The sequence below is a fragment of the Aulonocara stuartgranti genome, assembly GCF_965226115.1.
Source record: "Aulonocara stuartgranti genome assembly, chromosome: 11".
NCBI lineage: Eukaryota > Metazoa > Chordata > Actinopteri > Cichliformes > Cichlidae > Aulonocara > Aulonocara stuartgranti.
The window spans coordinates 12,797,618-12,821,581 of NC_138947.1; the positions used below are offsets into that span (position 1 = coordinate 12,797,618).

The following is a 23,964-nucleotide window of genomic DNA, read 5'->3' on the forward strand; positions in this document are numbered from 1 at the left end:
CATCTGTAGGGTTTACAAAGACCGACATGATGTCATAGGTCAGAGGACGATGGCCAGACTACTTTGAGCCAATAGGAAGGCAAGAGTAACTCAAATAACCACTTGTTTACAACCAAGGTATGTAGAAGTGGATCTGTGAACACGTAGCATCTCGAATCTTGAAGCAGGTGGATTACAACAGCAGAAGACCACACCGGGTACAACTATTGTCAGTTCAGAACAGGAAACTGAGGATATGGTTCACGCTGGGCCACCAAAATTGAAAAATGTTGCCTCTCTATTTCTGCTGTGACATTCTGATGGTAGAGTCTGAATTTGGCATCAACACCATGAAAGCGTGGATCATCCTGCCTTCTGTCAGTGGCTCAGACTGCTGCTAATGGTGTGAGGGGAATTCTCTTTTGTCTTAGCACATTGGGTCCACTTGTACCAACTAGGCATTGTTTAAATGCCAGATCCTACCTAGGCATTGTTGCTGACCATCAGAGGATGGGTATCCTTTATGGCGGAGGTCTCCAACTCCAGTCCTCGAGAGCTACTGTCTTGCAGCTATTAGATGCATCCCTACTCCAACACAGCTAAATCAAACGGTTGGATTACCTCTTCAGCATGTCATCAAGTTTGGTAAAGACCTGGAAACAAGCCATTCATTTGATTCAGGTGTGTCAGAACAGGACAGTAGCTCTCAAAGACTGGACTTGGAGACCCCTCCTTTATGGGCTATGTGCTCAGAGTACTCATCTTCTCATGGCTGTTTCCAGCAGTGTAACGCACCTTCTCACAAAGCTTAAATAATCTCAAATGTGTTTCCTGACACCATACTCACATGCCCTCCACAGGCATCAGATATCAATTCATTAGAGCAGCTTTGAGATGTGGTGGAACAAGAGAGTCACATCATGGATGTGGAGCTGGTAAATCTGCAGTCACTCTTTCTTCCAGCTCTTTGTTGAATCTATGCCACGAAATAGATGATTCTGAAGGAAATACGAAGTCCAACCTGAAACTAGGAAGATTTACCTAAAGAAGCGACCACCGAGTGTATTTCCTTATGTAATGCAGACATAGAAAGTAACATAACTTTAACATACGTGAGTAAAACACCAGTCTTACTTTTTAGGTTCCATCTTTGCACAATAGCTAAAAGAATTAAAAACAGTAAATGAACCCGTAAATAGGAATAACCACTGTAATGAAATACACATGCAAATGATCTAAATGACAGCATACTAGCAGGCACAAGCCTCCAGACATCCACTCTGCTATGATGTTGATAAGTGATTCTGTAATATACTCACATATCTATATTATTGCTAATATATATTGTAATATATCTATATCACTAAAGCACTTCTGGATGGATGCAAACTGCATTTCGTTGCCCTGTACCTGTGCATGTGCAATGACAATAAAGTTGAATTCTATTCTATTCTATTCTATTCTATATGCTACATTTTTTCTCAACCATAATCATTTCCAAATCTGACATGTTTCTTTGACTGATTTAGGACGATGCACTGACATCCTCCACGATGTGTTCCTATGAAAACACACTGAAGAGTTAGCTGCAGTCACATTCATAATGCACACATACACACACAGGCATACACACACTTATCCCTGTAATAGGCATAGCCACTGATGTTAACCCACTTACATATAATATCCAATAATGGGATTAGAGATTTATTCTAGTAAGGGAGAGCAGAGGAGCAGAGGAAGGTGGGGTCGCATTTGTACTCAGATGACCTTAAAATCAGTTTTCAGGAATCATCCTCCATTTTTCCATCAGTTCTGTCTCCAGTTGAAGTCAAACCCACAACATGTAAGGTTTTAGTGAGGCCCTACACAGTTTGCAGGCTAACTAATGTGCTTCTGAGTTCATAGCCTTTAATAACGCTTAAGCCTGTTATAACCAGACTTAGTGTGCCTCCTTAGTATACATTATCCTCCTTTCAGACGTGGGTGCAGTAATGAAATTGGTTTTAATCGTGTAAGAGTAACAATACAGTCTCACATACAAGTAATCCCATCCAGTACTGTTCTTTGACTGTCCTTTGGATAACCATCCCTCACCTGCCCTTTGAGTGCATCCCAGCTAATGTGACTTCTGGCTAATCAGTAATTGAAAAAGCCTCCACTGTTGATCATTAGTTAAGGAGGAGAAAGCAGATTTCAAGTGTTTCATTCTTTCAAAACCTAAACTTTTAAGATCTAAATATGAAAGGTGTCCATTCAAAGTGTCCCTCAATATCGTACATACGGGGCTAAATCTACACCCAGATGTAGGAGTCTCTGAGTCAAACGTGTTAAAATCTATTCCAGCATTTTGAAAGGTTTGGCAAGCCAGCTGATCCAGACGGCAGATATCAAAACCAGATAAGGTCACAATGTGTTCTTCTTGCTTTAACACAAAAATCAAAGTTTTGATTTTGTTTGCTGTTGAGTTTCAGCTTTGAAAATCTTTGTCAGAATCATATGAGAAAATGATATGTTTTCTGCAAACTTTATAGCTATGCTTCTCATTAATTTTTGAGGCTGTACTGACTGCGCACCATCCAGTGACTAAGATGTCTTGGTTCTGAGCTTATTCCTTCCCAGCAGTCCTCTAAAAGCCCACATCAGAGGAACATTTTAGTTGGTTGAGTAAAGTCCCTGTTGAAAAGAGTCCTCCAAAAGAACCTCCTTTTTGCTTAAAATGAATAATCTCAAAAACATTCCTAAGATCCCCATGAGCCTCTTCCCCTGCAGGATCAATGTGTCTGCGCGTATGTCTAACTGCATCATGGTATTTTATTCTATTAGTTCATTTTGGTAGAGGAGACCATCTGTTAGCAGTTAGGAGCTTGGGAGGAGACCACCACCACTACTGATCCTTCCTTCTCTGTCTGTTTTCAACTCTGTCTGTAACCTCCAAGATATGACCCGATCTTCCCTCAGCCCATCACGTACTCTGATCAGAAAATTGGATGCACAACCTGTCCATGCTTATGTAGTTTGGATCATTTCAGTCCTTGCAAATCCATAAATCGCCAACGTGCCTATCTGTGTGTATGGATGACCCTGTACTGATCAGGTTTGGCAGCAGTATAGAAAATCCCTCAGGAACATGTTGTGCATGTATCCGTCTGCCAAGGATAAACCATCAAAACCTCCAAGCATATCTGTCTGTGTGTGTTTGCATGTGCTCTGGTTAAGTTCCTGCACAGTTGTGGGGACTGTTCACTGATCTAATGAGGGCGTTTTTCTTAATAAGGACAATTTGATGAATTCTTATTATAAAGGCTTATTCTGACACACAATCAGAGTAAGCCTTGTGCGAGGGTAACTGTCGACCCTGCTTCACCCTGTCACAATTCACCCCATCTAAAGTTAAGAGACGCTATACGAACTGTCCCCGTTTGATCACTTGTGGCCCTGCTGCAGCTGTAGGTTTGCAGCGGATTACTGCAGTAATACACTGGCAATACCAAGTCCTCACTAAAATAGTAAAGCCAGTGTGTATTCGTGTGATTTTTCTGCCACCCACTTGTGTCATTTAGAAGACCCTGGTTAAGGAGATCACCATGGTGACCACTCTTTGCCCACAGCTGCACACACAAATACACACACACACACAAAAAGGCACATCTCCTGTTTGACTGGAGAACATCAATTATTAATGAACTGTGCTCACTAAATTGATTTTCAGTCCCTCATTAGACAATCTCTTCAAGAATCACATCTGCGCTCTAATTCTGAGCGTTTCCTCTTTGAACTCTCTGTAATTATGTGTATTTGTAAAATATGATTGTGGGGATTTATAAGCTATACAATTACAGAAAGTGCACAAGAAAATGCATACAAAAAGAGAAGCGTAATAATTCTAGGTGTGTGGCTGAACGGAGTGTGGGTGGAAGTTGCTTTCTGTAATTGCATCCACAGGTGTCTTTGTAGTAGCACATTAGCTTTATGCCATGCTTCTTCTCAATAGGAACAAAAAAACCAAAAACAAAAGATGCAGAGATAATGGTTTAGGTAGCGACAGCAATCGATATTGTGCATCTGTGTGCACCAGAGTCTGTGTCGTGTGTGCTTACATTAAGAAGGGAAAATGGACCGGTCCCTGACATGGCAAGTGCTAGACGGCGTGTTCCCGATAGTTAAGCAACTGTGCAATTATGCAACGATCGTGACCATGCCAGTGATAGACAAAGAAAGAACAGAGAGACAGAACAGGAGGCAGAGGGAACAGCGTGACAGGGCTGAACAACTTACTGAGAAAAGGAAAGAAGCACCGCAGAGAGATAGAAAAAAAAATAGATGCGCCGCTCAGAAGTATTAAAAGATAAAGTTAAGTTGTTGGTTGGTACGTTTTGTTGTTTGGCTGAAGTTGGGTGGCAGTGGGTGTTTATGGTGCATGCATACTGAGATTTATCCTACTAGTGCAATAAACTATATTTGGCGGGTGGGTCAGGCAAAGTGTGCGTATACATTTTAAGAATGCTAAGGCATCTGTGACACACATATACATGCACTCTGCCCTAGCATCTGTAACATTGTAACCTTAGCAGACTGTGTGCACACGTGTGTGCACAGTGTGTTTGTGTGTGTGTGCACCAGTTGGATCTCAACTTGAGCAGGGTTTTAACTTATTGCCTTCACTAACATGATGATCCTTTGGACCTATCCCTAGACGCATTTAACATAGCATGCATGTCTGTGCCCCCCACAGAATGATATATTGTTTAATCATTAAGCAGCTATATTACTTTATGAACAACTCGCATGGTCAAAAGCAGTGTTGATGCAGGAGCAAAGTAAAACGGGGTCTTTCGGAATTATAGACATCTAAAAGATTTTGGAAGATTAGCTTGCAGAAATTTGCTCAGGTTATGCCACATGGACATTAGTGAAATCCTGCACTGGTGCTGATAAGGCCTGACTCACAGTCAGCATTCAATCCATCACACTGGTGTTGGCTGAGCTCAAGCTCAAGGCTCTGTGCAAACAGGTCAAGTTTTTATATACCAAATTTGTTAAAACACTTCTTGATGGACCTTGATCTTTCTCACTTTGCATTGTGCATAAGAACATTGACACGTGCAGTGCCTTCTGCAAAATACTCATAAATTCAAAAACTTTCTCATCTAAAATGTAATTGCATTCAACAGGATTTAGACTTTTGTTAATAGGAGCGACACTGGCTGACCTGAAACCATTTCAGGAATAGCTCAGTATTTTACTAGAGCTTGCAGTCTTTAGCTGTCCAGCTTCCAAGTACAAAGTCAGTGTGAAGTTTGATTGCGCAAATACTCTGGTGAATTTGCAGTGGGCGAATGAGTGTCCGGTGCCCCTCCTACAGTACACTCTGTCCAAGTAGCACCCCTGTCCAAACTAATATTTCCAGTAGTGAGAACATGTCTGAAGCTCGGTGTTACATACAAGAAAAAAGCAACTCTGGACAATATTCCAACCTCATTATTATTAGGTGTCTCTGATACCAGAAGCAGAATGAGAGTGCTGAAAGGAACTAGAAGGACAGAGCATGTTTCTCCAATGTTGGTTTCTCTTCATCAGCTCCCTGTTAAATCTAGAAAAATTTGAAACCCTTCTTCTCATATACAAAATCTTGAATAATCAGGCCTTATCTTAACTACTTCATAATACCTCATTATTATAACAGAGCTCCTTGCTTTCAGACTAGAGACCTACTTTTGGTACCTATAGTTTTCCAAAGTCTCTTCTGAGAAAGCAGTTCGCAGATCCCAGTGCATTTGGGAGACAGACACTCCTTCTACTTTTAAGATTGGGCTTGAAACTTTGATTTTTGATAATTGATTGACTGATTATAATTATGGCTTGATCGGGCAACCCTGAACCAACCCTCAGTTCTGCTGCAATAGGCTTAAGCTGCTGGGGGGCTTCCCATGATGCACTGAGTGTTTCTTCTTCACTCACCTGTTTTCACCGCTGTATTATTGACTTCCTTCTTTCCAATATTTTATGGTCTTTACCTTACAATGCAAAGTGCCTTTAGGCGACTTGTTGTGAATGGGACTGTATACAAAATCACAAAAATCTGTTGAACATGGGTTTTTGAAATCTCATGAAGAATTTGCAGACAAGCTAAAGGGGCAATCTAAGAAACAATAAGCTGCTGGATGTGTAGCTTTGTAGAAGCACTGGTAAAGTCTAGTTTTGTTTCCACAAATGTGAAACTTAAATGTGTGACTTTTATGCAGTGCCACTGACATCCATCAAAGCAATTTAGCATTCAGACTGTTTTTTTCGAGGCCTTTTCAAGTTTGTCCCAAAAATGTAAAAAAAAAAAAGGACTTTAATACCTCGGTGAAGTCCAGAACTGTTACTATCCCCAACCGTTTGCACTCACTTGATACTGAAATGCAGAATAAATTCCCTGTGAACGCGCTTGGCTGTGGTGTGATCAGCTTCATTGTTTTCTTTCTAAAAGCAGGGCATGAAAGATGCTTATCATCAACAACAGAGCAATCTACCGCCAGAAGAAAAAAATCCTGATACGAGCACATGTGCCCACACAAGTGCCCACACATGCACACATGTACGTAGACACAGGCATGCACGTATGTACACACAATTATGCACATGTGTACCCAACAGCCGTACGTGCCCACACAAACATACACACACCGGCACACAACCACCCACATACACCCTGGAAGAAGCCATTCACACTTCGCCACCATAGAGTACATGTCAGTCCATCTGGGATCATTAACACTATGTTAATGAATACAGGGCTGGGGCCAGAAGCAAGTGAGGAGAGGAGAGAGGAAAAGAGACAGAAACAGACAGAAAGAGACACAGAGAGATAAAGAGGACAGAGGGTGGGAGGATGAATGAGGATAATAGATTTGCTCCAAACCAATGCACAGCTTAAGGTAGTTGAAATTGAAAAAAAAAAACCACACACACACACACACAATGAGATAGGAAAAGAAAATTATTCAAGGAGGCAACGAGCATGAAGAAAACTGGACAACATCAAGACAGGCGGGGAGAAAGAACTGTGAAAAAGGGTGAAAAGTGCATAAAAGATGGGAAGGGAAAAGGGCGATGTTTAAAAGCCACACAGTGTGAAAGACAAGAGAAAGGCAAAGTATCAAGCAGAGTTGCACTCGGTACGTTCTGGCCAGGGGCTGATGAGGGCTCCGTGGAAATAACTGAACAGATGAACAGAAGAAAGGAAAGGAAGGAAAGACAGCAGATACAACAGATGAGCCGAGAGAACAGGCAGCGAGACAGACAAGGAGATACAGTATAACAAATGATGGCAGAGGCAATGTGAGCTGAGTAGCGTGGTTAAATATTTCACTGGGGCTTATTTGTGCTTTTGTGTGCTGCTGTGTTTGTGTGTGCGTGGGCATGTGTGCGAGAGTCCCTGGGAGACAGAAAGGAGGACAGAGAGGCAGTGAGAGAGCGAACGAGGGAAGTGTGCCTGTTGACTGGGCAAGTTAATGATTCCTGTGGTCTGAATAGTGAGACAGTGTTAGTCCAGGAGGGAGGGAGGAGGCTCATTTACCCCCTACTGACACACAGAAACACACATATAACATTGTTTCAGTGTGTGTGTGTGTCCATGGCTTGTTTTGATACCCTGTCAGCTTATGTGCAGCACGTTTGAAACAGCTCAGCATCCATGGCTGTTTTCCAGAGTGGTCCGAGCAGAAACGTGTTGCAAATCCGAGTTGTTTCTGCTGCTAATGTCTCGGTGTGTGATACCACAAGAATTAGTATCCCCCCCTCCCTGCTCCGGGGCTAAATCTAGACACATGGAGATCTGCAAAGCAGAAGCGTGCTTCTCAGTGGGTGAATAGAGGACCACCTGTATGCAGATGAATGGGTTTGAATGAGCGCCAGGAGACGTGCCTTTGTGGTGCCAGAGAAGGAGCAGCTTGTCGAAGTGTGCCGCTATGAGCCAGAGGGCCAAGGGTCCGCAGGAGGCCGGGGATAAAGGGACAGAGGGCAGCAGGGTGACGAGCTGTCCATGTGTAGATGAAACAATGGCAAGTGTTAACAAGCCTAAGCTAACGGTAATGATAGAGGTTGGGGGAACAAAAGGCAGCTCTTTGAAATACAATCTGTGATCAACTAGAGTCAATACACAAATTACACTGATTTAGCTCCTTTAAGCCCCTTTATACCCCTTTATTATAGCATAATGTTAATCTTCCATGTGACCTTTTTTCCATTGCTAGCTAAGGCTCTTTTTTGTGAGGAAGGTTAAGCAACATTAATGGTACACTAGCAGCAGAGGCTCGAGGGCAGACGAGCGATGGTGTGATAACATCGGGACAAAAAAGACGACGGACATGTGATCAAAAGGATAACATCTCGCTTCTGCTAATGCACCAACGAGAGAGATAAAACCAGGGATCAGAGAACTTCTACACATCTTTAAACTCCACAATAAAAACCTGTGCCATTGTGTTTGGACAGATGTGTTGATACTCTATTAAACAACAGCTGCTAAGATTGGTCTCCACCATCCCCGTTTTGGTTTTTGTTGCACTCCAGTGCGGCTCACGCCCAGTGTTTCCATGCCTCTTTTAAACTGTAACACCTCTTTGTTGTTCTTTCAAAGTTTCACTCCACCTCATTCCAATTTATCCTTGCCTCCCTGTTAAACACTCCTTCACATTTGTGTGTGTGTGTGTCTCTAAAGAAACCTCTTCAAATCTTTAAACACAGATCCCTGGCCAGCTCTGATCCCCACCTGGGGGCTGACAGGATGAGAGCAGAGAGGAAGGAGTAGAAGAAAGAAGCAAGACTGAAAATTTAATAGACTGATAGAAATCAGATTTTTTTTTCCTTTTTTAAAACATAGCTGCCTCCCACATATTCTTCACTCCTCCAATCAAAACATTTATTCTGTCTGGACCGAAACTTCTCTTGTAGCTCTGACACCATATGTTTTGGTTTTATAGATTTGTTCCTTTACACAGCACTCTGCTGTGTGTTTATCTTCCGTAAAAATGATGATCACATTTTTGATGTGGTTGAAAGAGAGCAAAACTGAAAAAACAGGCATTGCCAGGTACAGGTAGCGCCACTAGCTTCCTGTCTTAATTAAACAGGTTATGCAATTGTAGGATTTCCACAGCGTGCTGAACAACATGTGACAGATACTTTGAGGCCTGGAGATAAGTCCTTGGAATATAAACAAGATGGTTTATGCTCCCTGAAAGGCTTGTATGGCTGTCAGGTCTTCCCCAACTTCCTTTAATCCACTTTTAGAACTGTCAAATTTTCCATCTTCTGAAACACTTTTTCAGTGAGCTGCTTTTTTCTCTCCTTTTCAGACATCTTCTTATTCTCTGCCTTTCTGTCATTCACAGGATCCCCGGTATTCCCTTTCTGTATGTGTGTGTATGTGTGTGTATGTGTGTGTATGTGTGTGTCTGTGTGTGCGTGCGTGCGGGCGCACTATGGGAGGATTAAGTCTCACTCTGAGAATCATGTATTGTTTCTACCGGCAACAACGCTGTCAAACCGGCCGCAGAGAATGCTTACATCTTTGTGTGTGCTTGTACACATGTATATATGATGCACGTGCATGATGGGAGATCCCAGCCATCTGACTGTTGGCTGCAGCAGCACAAAGGAGGTGCATGTGGGGGTTGTGAAATTCTGAATGTGGGTTTCTGTTTTATTGCGAGCTTGGTTGTGTGTTAGATGAACAGATCATCGGGAGACCCCGAGCATGAGTGCCGGAAGTGTGCTGGCAGTGACAAACAGTTCAACAGTCACTCCTGGTGCTGTGTATGAGAGAGAACTGGAGAGTCCTGTTGTTGGTAGTCTGAAAAGATCATAGACATATTTATCATCCCACAGAAGAAAAATATACACAAAAGACTGTGGAAATGTCTGGGTTTGCATTAGAACAAATTACCAAAAGGGTTGATTTTTGTTCAAACTGACCTCTTGTCCCAGTTTTCTTTTTCAATTCTTCATCGTCTTACTTTACTTTACCCTTATTTTGGGGGGAGGCATTATGGAAAAGCACCCTGAGCTATGATTAACCCCCACCGCCTGCAGGATATACAGTGTGTGTCTGTGTTTGTGATCCAGGACGTGTGTATGCCTGCCCAGCTAAGCCTAGGGACAGTCAGGCATATAAAACACACACACACGCACACACACGCACACACGCGCACACACGCGCGCACACACACACACACACACACACGCACTGCCTCCTGCCTTTTCCCTGAAGTCTTGGGCCTCTGAAGCAGCTAACCCAGGCTGCGCTCCATGCCTGCTCGAGGGAAGCCCTCTCCTGCTGAGGCCACAATCCCGTCGACACCCCATGATCTGGACTTTATCCATTCCATCTGTGAGTTTGTTTTCTAAAGTTACCTGTCTAGGACCACAGCTATAAGCAGACACCACAAGATTAGACTTACTGATAAGATTGTAGTAATTCTTTACTATCTGACAAAACATGCCTAGACAGCAATACCCTTAAAGACCCCGTGCATCTTTCTGCAGAACATTCTCAAGCGATCAAAGGACAAGTAGTAAAACAATCAGATCCAAAATGATGTTTAATACACAATATTTAGTTCTTTTGTGTTGAAGCAACCTATGTGCATCTGTATGCTTACAGCTCAGTGAACAAGCTGGTTTACAGTGCATAATAACAAACCAGCAACTACAGACGTCACAAAGAGAAGCAACACTGCCTAAGAGTGACACATAGCAGTGTTACAAAAGAACAACAACTTAAAAAAACAAAACAACAGTTGCTGAAATCTGTATGAATCTCCTTTAAGTCTTGGATTAATTTTTAGTTATAGGAAATAAAAAATTATAGTACTTGTGATCTAGTAGTACTTTAAATGATTATTTCTACAACTACTTGTAAGAAGGAAATTTTGTCTGCTTTTCCCACTAAAGTTTCTGTAGAGCTGGTTACTAGTTATTTCTCCGATTACTGTTTCATATACCGGACAAACGTCTAGTTTAAGCATGATCGCGCGTTAATCCAAATCCATGGTTTTTTTGAAAACAAAATACTTAAAACAAATTAAAACGAGTGCTAAGATAGTATTGCTTATATGATAAGGTAGAGGTAATTATGATCTGCCAACACTTGAAACACCGTACTGTAGCGTTTTCTACCATATTTTCTTAAACAAAGCAAAAACAATTTTTATATTTACTTTCGTTTCTATAAAGTTATCAGTTTACTACGAGTAGGGCCGGGCTGTTGTTTTCGTGAGCAGCTGGAGAGCGCGTCTCCAGTGGGGCGGGGACTTCACTGGTGACACCACGACGGGGCGGAGCTTCTGCAATACAAAATAGAGTTGCGCTTCTGTGATACAGTCAAGACCTACAACAGCGTGTAGTGAGAAGCGTTACTTTGCACTACTTACTACACACAGCGCGTAAAATCCTCAGTTGGTTTCCGTGCGCGCATTAACATCTTCCATAAGTGAAGTCCTTTAAACGTCAGTTACCGCTTTAAAGGTGTTCATTGTTCCTTTCGGAGAAGAGAAGCTATGGATGTGGTGTGTCTGCTGTGTTTGGTGCTGACCATCGGTTCTTGGTTTGCCTCCGCGGAAAGACACAGCGTCTACTGGAACAGCTCGAACGCAAAGTAAGTGCTGATCTGTGCTTTGGTGTAGTGTTATAGGGGATGTTCAGTGCAGCATGGGAAGCCAAGTGAGTGGTGTACTGGGTCAATCATACTGTCTGGTGTTTCCCAGTTTGTCCAGAGGGGAATGACGGTAACATCCTACTTTCTTAAGTTTGACACATGTAAAGTCTTATCCTACATACTCGCATCCGCGGACTTGCCATGCTTTCTTCATATGTCAATTAAAGATCTCTGTGACTTTATAGCCGTGGCTTTAGAGTGCTACAGCACCCAGCAGCAGATGGATGTAAAAGCAGAAGACTGTGAGCAAGTGCCTGGACAGATTCGTCACTATATTTAACCGCAACGCATAGACACAGACATACTCTAATAGTAAAAAATAGACCGACGAGTATGAACTTGGCCAGTGCTGTCTGCAGGGTTTGCACCTGTGTGCACTGTGCGTGTCATGGAAAGATGACTCTATTAAGCAATAAAAACGAGTTAATTCCCTAATATATTTACAAAGATACGGCATCAGGCAATTTAAAGAGGTTTTTCATTGGAGAGGAGAGATGGTGAGTCACACAGAGAGGGGCGCATATTGCTGATTAGTTTGTTTTGAGGTCAGAAATGTAATGGTATCCGACCACTCAGCGGGATCGATCGGGCCTGACATATCGCAGCGCGATTTATTGAGCTTTTAGCGTGGAGCGGGTGATCCCGACGTTTGAAAGACGGTATTATTTTAAAACCGAGCTGAAACAGAAGGACGCTCTGCGAGGTTCTGCTGCCGAGATAGGTCGATTAAAATCCACCACAGAGAAGAAACAAGGGCAAAAGCCATTATGGCTTTTTAGTCAGATTAGCTTACATTTCTAATTGCCCTTTAACATTGTTAATAGACGCGGGGCTAAAAAGAGCCCTGCAGCATGGAAAACAATTGTCCCGATAATTGGATAAGAAGTCTAATGGAAAAGTCCTGTCGTCACGAGGACTGTTAGTGTCATAAGTTAGTCCGTGTGTGAGTCAACAGACCAGGTTTGACCCACCTGAGTTATACACCTGAGTCACTACAAACCAGGGAGGGAGTCATGTTCAGGTGGGACAGGAGGTAAAGGTAACTTCACAGAAGGAAACTTGTAACCAGAGTCTTCCAGTCAGTTCAACATAAAGGACAGAAACTGGATCTCAGAGGCTTACTTCAAATAAGAAAGGCTGGAGGGGGAAAGGAGGCAGAGAGAGAGAGAGAGCAAGAGAGATTAGGGTGGTCTAATACAAAGTCAGATCTTATGTCTGCTGTTTTTAATCCAACTCTGCACTATTTTTGCTCCAGAAAGGGAGTTGCATAACTAGAAGAAAAATCACAATATAACACTAATCCCAAATGCGCCACATGGCTAAACATAGACTCTGACAAAGACAGACAAACGGGCAGAGATAAGCTTCATAGAACAGTTAATGGATCAGAGACACTTGTGGATATATTCTGCTTCTACTCTGGCACACTTTCGCTTGCTTATTGTCTGTCTCTAAAACACATTTTCACAGGGAGTGGAACTAAACCCCCATTCCACTTATTTTTATTTTTCTCATATTTTACAGTCTGATTTCTATTAGCCCCTCAGTCCATCATCCCCTCGGCTCTACATCACCATCCCCCAATTCACTCTCACTCCTCCTCCTTCTTCTCTTCGCTCTTCCATCGTCTCGCAGTCCTGTGATTTCCTGCCCGACTAAAAGCCCACCTGCCTACTACTGTCCCCAGTGATCTATCAGTCACCTGTTCAGAGGATTAAGTAGACCCATCAGCGACCTTTGGTGGAAGTGGGCCGTGGATAATTGATGCTAATTGATTCTTGGTAGGATTGTGAGCAGCAGTGATCTGTCTTAGGTGGAGGACAGTGACCAGATGGCAGTAGCCTGCCCACTCATATAGAGATATGAAGAAACCAGTAACACCTTAGGTGTGCGTGTTTGCCTCTTAATACAATCTGTATGTGTACTCATGTGTAAGCGTGACTTAATGATTATTGCTTAATCCTTCACTTCAAGTCTTTTTAGGGACTTGATCCAGTGTTTTTGTTTGTGTATCGTTTTCTTACACGAAAGGTGGCGAGGCATGTTTTTCACAGTCTGGTCTGGTCTTGTTTTTACGCTACTTGTCTCTACCTGTGTCAGCTTTATTAGTGTGTGTGTGTGTGTGTGTGTGTGTGTGTGTGTGTGTGTGTGTGTGTGTGTGTGTGTGTGTGTGTGTGTGTGAGAGAGAAAGAGGGAGAGATTTAACTTCCTGGCTTTTAACAGGAAGCAATTATGTTTTTGTTGTGAACTGACAGTTCACGGATTGTTTCTGGGTCTTCGGAGTTCACATGTCTCGGCGTCAGAGCAAAACAGGGAGTGACCGGTTACCGTAAGCAGCCTCACCGAGACGTGATAAATGTGTGACTCGCACTTCCACACACTGGGGGGCATAAGGGGGACGACTTCGCTGTTAATATTAGCCACAGCCAGCATTCCACCCCGCTGTTACTATACTCAACTCTGTCAGCTGTGCATGAGTGTGTGTCTGTGTGTTTCTCTGCCTTGTACCTGTCTGTTCCTCTTCTCCATCTTTCCACTCCTACTCCTCTCTTTTAACAGTTGGGTCTTCTCCCAGACTGGCCGCTAGCCTCAAGCCCTCCTTTTCTCTCTACTTACTGATTCAAGCACATTCGAGATCGCCTCATTTTTAAATCCAAATATGGACGATAGCGACACACTACTCCGCTGCATCCTTTTAATCTTTCATATCTGAGTTGTTTGGCTGCCTTCATCCATCTCCAGTGGCATGGGTTTGTGTCCCATGCCTCTGCTATCTGTGCAAATATCTTTATCAGGAGTTTGGTGTAATGTTATATTCTGTTTATCTCAGCCTGTGTCTGGCTCAGCCTGCCTTCACTGTTATTGATGCAGCCAGGCCTGCCTGTACATGTACACGTTGCCTGCAGTTTTAGGTGAACGGGGTCAATGTACTCCCACCTCCTTTTAAATCCCAACTATTACACACTTCGCCCCCCTCCTCTCATCACCCTTCTCCCTCTCTTTCGCTCTCTGTCGTGTCTGGTTGTTGGGCTGTAATCTCACCAGAATGGGAACACACACATACGCACACACACTAACATCGAGTACAGACAGCTTGTAATCTGACCATCTGACCCAGAACACCCGACACAAAACCATCATCCTGGAATATTCATTCTATGTATATGCCCCTGGGATCCTGTGATGTAACGCTTCTCTGTTTTTCTGTTTTTGTGTGTGTGTGTGTGTGTGTGTGTGTGTATTAGTGGGTAATTGTTAGAATGTATGTAAATTACTTAAAACCTTTATTTGTCACATTGCATCATTCCCACAATAATCTCCCAGATGGGATCCATCAGAACAATCAGTTTCCAGCAATATCTCAGTTTAGCTTTACATGATTCTTGCCCCATCGTTATCAGGAGGCTTTGTGCCTATTCCCTGCTGATATAACTGTCCTCTTACCTAATGTGTGTCACACATGATAGCACCGAAGCACCTGGGGTGATTTAGTTACCATAGTTTACAACAACAGTATATATTGTTTCTTAGGTTTGTTTTCGGGCTTTTTTTTTGCATCACGTCTGCAGACTCATCTGTTTTACTCTCTGCTCTTCCTCTCTGCTCCTTATCTGTAGTCCAGATTTCCTTCCCCCCTCCCCTTTCTCTACCAGTCCCCCCTCATCCTCACAGACCTTCCTCTGTTTTTGCCCCAGTAGTTTTCCATCAGAGGAGAACGAAGCACCTATCAGCTCCCGTTCTGCTAACATTAGAGAGGCCTGTTTTCGCCCGGTGTTATCGTCCTAAGCATGGGCAAGCACGCGTATGTGTACACTGCTCATTCATAGAATTTCAGACATACCGTGACCAGTGCTGCCCACTTGAAGCTCACTAGCGCCCCCCCTAAGGCTGACTCACCAGCAGATATACTTCAGCTCATGTTCTTGCAGATGGTTTATTTTGCATCAGTTAAAACTTATTTCATTTTTTTTTTAATTAAAAAAAGTTAAATATTTGATGTAAATTCTTAGAAGTTAGTGAACTTGTGCCCTCTCTCCCTCAGCTAAACGGGCCAACAGATTAACTCTACATGACCTCCAGCATATTAAACCAAGCATGATACCATTTGGCCTCTTTCTATTCATCACAGACAGAATAGGAGGCTACCAAAAGGAGGGGACCGGTGAAAAGAGAAAAAGGAGGCGGGAAAGAGGCCTGGGCGCAGGGTGAGAGAAGGGTGAAAGGGATTTGTGTTGAGAAATTAGCCTGGATGAAGAGCTCTGGTATATTATGTCAGCATTAAGAGACAGGACAAATAGAAGATGGAGGGTGGGGGTGGGGGCTAAATTTGCAAGAATAAAAGAGAGGCAGACGGAGGGAGGAGAGGCCGGACAGTGATGGATGAAGGGAGGGAAGAAGTTTAGAAGTGAATAAGTGAGAAAGGCCATTGTTGACAGTTTTAAAGGCTCTCATCCTGCAAAAGGATTGCTTCATATATGAACACACATTTCTTGAAACTGCTTAAAATGTAATCATTTTATCGACATCAGGTTGTATTTGCACATAGTGGGGAAAGAAATCCCCCGTGGTTTTTGTTTTTATTGTAATACAATGAGATATAGAAAGAAGGGAGTAGATTACACAGGAAGCTGCAGTAATATAGGAAGACTTTTCATTTTATATTAGATTGGCTCTAATGGAGCTGCCCACTAGTGAGCAGCTAAACCCATTAGAACCACTGACAGCTCCTCACGCCCGTGTGAAAGGAGGTGTGAATCTGTCATACCACAGCAAATTAATCGGATATTAAGTGTACACCTCAAAGTAAAAGTGTGTAAGAGTGGGGCTGGAAATTTGATGAGCGCGCCTTGTGAGAACACTGTAAACTATCCGAACTGCAGCCCCCACCCCCCCTCGCCCCCTCTGCTGTGACATTCCTGTGTGTGTGTGTACACTTACTACTGATTACCTGAGGAGCAAATGGAAGAAGAGGGGGGAGTGGTGCGTGTGTTTGATGTTTCAGACGTGCAGACTCTCTTCGTGACTCTGTTTTTGTGTGTGTGAAACATATATCTTCGGTGCTGACTCGGATGCTAGTGCGGGTGAGAAGTGGCGACCCTGAACTGTAACCTTTTGACCTGGCTGCCAGTTTGCGACTTTCCCCAGACGGACAGTGAAAGACAGACTCCTTGTGTCAGTAGTTTGAGCGAGCCCAGAGCGAGCTCAGGGGGACAAATGGTGGGAAGGGCTGTAGAAGGGAGACAGGAAGGGGGGGGGGGAGCCAACAGCAGAGCAAAGACAATTGCAAAACTTCAAAGCTTTAGTGACTAGAAGTGTTGCAAAAGTCACCTGCAGTAAGGAGCAGTAATAACTATTCTGTTTTGTACCTTCACGACACATGCACCGCAATCAGAGTAACTTTGTATTGAGGAATGACCTGCAGAAAAGGAAGACTAGAGCCACCTTCAACCTTTGCTGTTTACCCATACCTCAGTCTCATGCAGGAAAACGCACACACACACAAACACACACACGCACAAGAGGCTCCAACAGACCTTGATAAACAGATGTGCTCATAAGCCCGGGGCATGAGACGCCCTGGATAAGGGGTCTTCAGAGAATCCCTCTCCCTTGAAAACACAGACACACAAAGCAATAGGCGGGAAGAAGAAGATGCAATGTGGAAAGTAGGTTTGCGACAGCTCACACACCTGGCTCTCCGTCTCATAGAGGACATAGTTATCACATTAACGCGACTCTCACTCTCCCGAGAACTGCCAGTCAGAGGCTAGTGTAGACGCGGGGAGATGCTAGAGTGCAGAGCTTTGATGAATGAAGACGTAAAGAGGGTGGTGGAGTTGAAGACGGAGCGAATTCAGTGGGCACGAATAGGTGGAGATTTAAAGAAAAAAAAAAGCATTAATTGAAATTAAAATAATACAGAAGTGTGAGAAGGTTTTATTAAACCACCAAAATCAGCCACTGGGACACACATTAGACACGTAAACAGCAGCCAGGGTAGTGAAAGCTCCATAGGGGTTAAGGTAGAAGGGGTTGAAGGGGCCGTGTAGCCTTCAGGCATTCTGTCTTTGGGGAGGGAAAGGGTATAATTACATCCCATTCATTCCTCCTCCCCTCCTTTTCAGGAGAACACATTGGCCCCAGACCCCTAACAGCTTTTAATTAGCCAGACCAATGGTGGCGAGGAGGAGGGGAAGTGAGGAGGTGAAGAGAAGAATAAAAGGAGAGTTTTCTTAAAAGCATGAGCCGTGAATGAAATTAGCAACACAATCTATCTGTTTTGTTGGCTTTTGACAAGCCCGTTTTCACATGGAGGTCGGCCAGACCGCTAACAAGGACACACTGTGGGGAAAAAGGTGTATCCTATACAATTTAAAACTACTCGTTACTTCAGAGGGAACCACTAGAGACCTCCAAATGTCTTGTTTTACCCAACCCTGTTATTACTGGTTTGACTGAAGAAAACAGTAGAGAGGAGCAACATGAGAGGCACGGCTTATTTGGCTAATTAGGCTGCTACAGATGTGTCTTTTCATTTCAGTAAAGCACTTGCCCTTGTAGACCCAAGACACAGATAAACACACAAACAAAGGCGTACACACCTGCACAGAAGTGTACACACTTACAAAGGGCCTTTTCAGAGAGAAAGCTCAGGGTAGTGATCAGCTTATTAGCCCTGGAAAACAAGTATAGAGCTGTGCTCAGCTAACAAAGCGTGTTTTGACAGGTAGGTCAGCACTAACCCATACACACACGCACACAAGGCACACAAACAGTTACGCACACACAGAGGCAGGAAGAAGGGGTTAGAGGCCCTCATTTTGGAGCCAGGGTGTCTGTGACTTGGTCAGGGGTGTCCTGACGGGAGCCACAACAACGGGAGGGGAAGAAGGGGGAGGGTCTCAGAGGCACCGCGTCTCGCTTTGATGACAGGACACGCACATAAACAGGGGTTGTTTTCTTGTCACTCTCACTCCGCGCAACATGTGAGACGCAAGCGTCCACAAGCAGTTGCTCATAAGCACAGATTGAATTTGCGGATTAGAGCTTTTATCCCTGAGGATGTCATGGAAGTAATGTGCAAATATCAGTCTTTCTTCACCTCCTGGTTGATGGCGAGATTTGTGCACAGGCCAGCTGCACTTCGCACGCATGATGAAACTGAAAGGTTGGAGTTCATTAAAATCTCTTTCCCCTTTGCGCCGATAAATCTGGTCCTAATGGATTAGTAGCTTATTTTTTAACAAATAGTAAGAGTTTTACTACAGTGAAGCTTTTTTTTTTTTTTTTTTTTTTTTTTTTTTTCCCTATATCCTCGCTGAACATCGTCACCACTTAATGTGCAGTGAGACTTTACAGGAAATATACTTATTTTTCTACCGCCTCTCCATACTTCATTAGGACTCCCGGGGCGAAACAAGCATAGGAAGTGAGCACAAAAAGGAGCTGGGGAGGCTTAAAAGAAGCCACAAAACTAAATGAAGGGTAAAGATGAAAAGGGAAAGAAAAAGAGTGAGATAGTCTGGCTCCCCACCTAGTCTCTCTGTGTCTTTGAGGAAATCAGAGAAAAAGAAGATAGAGATAGAGGCGGCAAATTAGCCAGAAAAGTCACGGCAGGAGCTCCGCCACAGATGGACAAACATTCAGGTGAAGAAATTAATGAGACAGAAACCAGAGAAGAGCTTAAAAACACTTGACAGAAAGACTCAGTGAGCTGTACCGAGAGGAAAGTGGACCGAAAGAGAAAGTGGGAAGAAAAAACTCCCCAAAAGATTGTTGGAGCTGAGCTGTCATGTGTAATTTAGTTTCAAGCAAGTGCATCTCACCCAAAGGGAAGAGAGAGAAAGAGAAGGTGTGCAAGTGTGTGGGATGGTGGGATGGGCTGTGTACGATTCTGGGTGTGTTTTCTCGCCCCAAAACAAATTGAACAAGTCCAGCCTGATCAGCCTCTTTCTAATTCTGTTGCTCAGACAGGTTTGCACAAGCACACAGAAAAACACATCCTCACACGGCATCACCCAGCTTTACCTGTCTGTTTATTTGTGTTATTCATGTCTCTAAGACTCTTTTCAGTTGCCGCACGTGTCTGTGTTTAACTAGTCCTCATCAATATCCAGAACACATCCAGCGTATTATCTGCTCTGCTGGGTGTGTGTCGAAAACAACAGATGAGATCCGCCTCTGTTACTCATTTTGGAAAACTGGGTGAGGACATTTGTCAGTAACCTCGTGTCTCTTTCTGTCTCCCCTGTAGCTTTCAGTGGAATGAGTATACGGTGGAAGTGCGCATCAATGACTATCTGGACATCATCTGCCCTCACTACACCCACGACGAGGTGCCGTCGCATGCAGCTGAGCGTTATGTGCTGTACATGGTGGAGAGAGAGGACTACGAGGTGTGCAAGCCTCACTCCTTCGATCAGCTCCGCTGGGAGTGCTCGCGGCCCTTCGCTCCTCATGCTCCCGAAAAATTCTCGGAGAAGTTTCAACGCTTCACCCCCTTCACCCTGGGAAAGGAGTTCCGTCAGGGAGAGAGCTATTATTATATCTGTAAGTATCTTTAATGATATTTCTGCTCAGTCTTCTGTGGTTAGAGGAAGGTTCCTTGTGTTAAACTTTTCCCTCTGTCTCACTTTGTCAGCAAAGCCAATGCATCACCATGGGAAAGACTGTCTGCGGCTGAGAGTGGATGTAGTTGGACATAAAGGCTCTGGAAAGAATCACTATGACAAATCCAAAGCACGTGAAACAGAAAAAATCTTGGAAGGAGAAAAAGTGAATTTCCTTGCTACAGGAGGAGTTCACAACCCCTCTAACCGTCTCCCAGCAGGTGAGCATTCTTTAAAAAATAGATTCCAGACATAGAAAATAATCACAGCGGTGCTGTGACTAAGACCAGCTCAGCTGGGTGTGTTTACCATCCCTGAGTGATGAAATCCTGTCCTAACGGTCCTTCCCATCTCTTCTCTCAGATGACCCTGCTGCGATGGAGCCAAATGTCCAGAGGAGTGTCGGCAACTCTGCAGCACAGCTGATCTCTCGTTCACTTCTTTTTGCCCTGATCCCAGTCTTATTAGCCCTGATGCTACACTAAAGGCAGTGAAAGCTCCACAACAGAGACATTACTAACCCGATGCTGGTCACCGGGACGTGAACGATCAGAGATTCTTTTTATACAGACTTTTTTTATACGAGCATGGACAGTGTGTGTTGTTCAGCGTGCGCTTGATGTGGTTTTTGTGTGTGTGAATGTGGAGCGTGGATCGCTCCAAAATAAAAAAGAGGACCTCAGAGACTTTTTTTTTTTACTTTATTTTGAGGATTGAAATTCTCACTTATGACCATTTAAGCTGAACATTTTTGTTTTTTCATTATGAACGAAGTCGCAAACAGAACGATCCAAATGCTTTGTTATAAATCGACGGCAGCAAGATTACATTATCCTCACTGTCACGTGTCAACACATTTTCATAGCACTGGTACAGCTGTGCGTTTCATTAGTGAACTCTCTTTTTCTTCCTCTACATGTAGAGAAACTATTGATATTGTGTATTGTTGTCGGCAGCTGCCACAATATGTAGGATAATGTAGGATATTTGCCATGTTGTGTTGCACTCAACTCCTCGTTATAATGCTCCACATTTCTAAAGTTATCTGACATGTTATCAGTGGTAACGCAACCTGAGAAAACAGATGCTCTAACGGTGCAGCAGTGGTTCTCGCCCCGATTTCTGGCTTTTAGTGATGTCTATTGGTGCTCATGCTGATGAAATCTTTTCATGTAACCACGATTAAAAATGTATTCCAAGAACCTAAAGATATGCATATACTAAAAAAAAAAAGATGCAGTGATATTTATGTTTTTGTTAAGTCCTCATCTGTCAATTACACGGTTTCATGTGATGTTGTGAGCCAATGTTGAGAGCCACTGAACAAAACAAAGACAAACTCAGCATCTTCAGCACTTATTCACTCATTTCTATTGTTTCGACTGTATCATGGTACACTGGCTGATGTTTGCAGATGTTGCCCCACTCGCACTTCCTGAAACCTCAAACTGAAGGTATCTCCCAGAATACATTTTTTTTGTCTTTTTTTTTTTTTTTGCTTGTGTCATTTTGTAAATGTTTATATGTACATTTGTACATACAGAAAACTATATGAAACTGTTTTAAGATGTGAAAAATCTTTAGTGAAATAAAAATGTGATGTAATCCAAAAAGAAGAAAAAGATCTGTCTGTTTTTTATCATAACTTATTTTGGATCTTGATAACCCGCTGAGATCATCGAGATTTGGATGGATGACACAATATTTTGGCAGAGCCATCTATCCTCTGTCCGTCTCCACATTTCCACCCCCATGTCTTTCCCAGCCTCTCGTCTCTGCCCTCTCCTGCTTTCATCTCCTCTGATACAACATACCCGGGCTTAGATTTCAGACTCAAAACCAAACATGGACTAAGAGGGGGACAAAAAAAACACCCAAGAACCCAGAGAGAGGGAGGCCCACAAGCGAACTGACAGCTGGGTGTGAAAGTGTCACTCTCACCTCCTTGCTCATACTCTTTCACTCTTTTTTTGCCCTGTTTTTGCCCTTTCTTTTTCTTCTCTGAACATCGCCTTTTGAGGAAAAGCTGAACATCCGTCCACACAGCTGTATGTTGGAATGAGAAGAAAACAAACCTCAGAGCTGACTGAAAACTGTCAAAACTCACCGTTCCTTGTAAAACCGCACAACATACACACTCAAAATCAGAACATTAGAACTGAGCTGTTTGCTTTTCCGTGATAACGTCATAGCTTAAATTCAATGCAGATGATCACAGAGTCTCAGGTATCTTGTGCAATGCTGCACCCACAAATGTGTACAGTAGGATAAAGCAGGACATCATTCAACTGTGCCTGATGGGATGGATTAAATATGGTAGTCTCCACCGCTTTGATGTCTCGGTTCAACATTATGTCAGGCATTATGTGAAAAAGTAAATGTATGCTTTATAATACAAAAAATGTTCCTTTAGCTGTGCAAATACCATAAACCAAAAGTGAGCTTTCAGATTAGTTCGAGGACAAGCTTTTACAAACATGGCATAAAACTGTAGAAACATCATTTTAAGGTTTTATTCCAGTGCAGTAAATCTGAGTATCGCAGTAAAGTCAATGAAAATTCTACTAAAATACAATACTTGAAGTTTAAAATTGTGATTTACTACATATGACAAGAAGTTTTTGAAATATAAATCATTTGGGCACTTAATTACATTTACATGTACAACTACTCATTAACACATTTAGGCAAGGTGACATGCTAAAGTTCAAACTGAGCATCAGGTCTGAGTATTTCACAAACTGCTGATCTACTGGGATTTTCCCACATAAGGTTCACAGACAAAGGTCCAAAAATTAAAAAAAAAACCAAACAAACCATTGAACAGCAGCACAAGAGGTCAGAGAAGAATGGACAGACAGGAAGGCAACAGTAACACAAATAATCACTTGTTACACCCAATATGCAGAAGAGCATCTCTAATTGCACAACACATCAAGTCTTGAAGCAGATGGGCTACAGCAGCAGAAGACCGCACAGGGTGCCACTCCTGTCAGCTAAGAACAGGAAACTGAGGCTAAACTTTGCACATTCTCACCAGAATAGGATGACAAAAGACTGGAAAAATATTGCCGGGGCCGATGTGTCTCAATTTCTGCTACAACATTTGGGTAGTAGAGTCAGAATGTGGCATAAACAAGACGAAAGCATGGATTAATCCCACCTCGTATCACTGATTCAGGGTGCTGGTGGAGGTGTAATGATGTGAGGGGTATTTCTTGGCATATTTTGGGCTCCCTAGAGCTTTCCAGAGTATCACTGCTGATCACATCCATTCCTTTGGGACCACAGTGTGCCCATCTTCTGATGGCTGCTTCCAGCAGAACAATGCACCATGTTAGAAAGCTGAAATGATCTAACACTGGTTTCTTGACCATGACAGTGAGCTCACTGCATTCAAATGGCCTCCACAGTTAAGCCAATAAACGACCTCTGGGATGTGGTGGAACAGGGCATTCACATCATGGATGTGTTGCCAACAAATATGGAGCATTGTGGGATGCTATCATGCCAAAGTGGAGCAAATTTCCAGGATCTTGTTGAATCTATGCCATGAAGAATTTTGCAGCTCTGAATAGAAAAGAGGCAATTTTTTACCAAAGTGACCAGTGAGTGTATTTTACCATCTTTCTTGTCCAAAACTTTAGCTCTTATTTTATGCTTTATCTAATA

At 43.1% G+C, this 23,964-nt stretch overlaps 1 protein-coding gene across 1 annotated transcript; it reads left to right on the plus strand.

Annotated features, from left to right (window-relative positions):
• The first annotated feature begins 11,343 nt into the window (after nucleotides 1-11,343).
• On the plus strand, nucleotides 11,344-21,601 carry efna1b (ephrin-A1b). Its single transcript, XM_082551359.1, has 4 exons — nucleotides 11,344-11,623; nucleotides 19,938-20,233; nucleotides 20,325-20,513; nucleotides 20,656-21,601. Exons 1-4 carry the CDS (start codon nucleotides 11,526-11,528, stop codon nucleotides 20,775-20,777), a joined length of 705 nt encoding a protein of 234 aa, XP_082407485.1. The 5' UTR covers nucleotides 11,344-11,525; the 3' UTR covers nucleotides 20,778-21,601.
• The last annotated feature ends 2,363 nt before the right edge of the window (nucleotides 21,602-23,964 follow it).

Excerpts from the sequence above, each read along its gene's own strand:
- efna1b (XM_082551359.1), top strand. The coding sequence starts at position 11,526 with ATGGATGTGGTGTGTCTGCTGTGTTTGGTGCTGACCATCGGTTCTTGG. Across the intron at positions 20,234-20,324 it reads AGAGAGCTATTATTATATCT|CAAAGCCAATGCATCACCAT; the intron begins GTAAGTATCTTT and ends TCACTTTGTCAG. Across the intron at positions 20,514-20,655 it reads CTCTAACCGTCTCCCAGCAG|ATGACCCTGCTGCGATGGAG; the intron begins GTGAGCATTCTT and ends CTCTTCTCTCAG.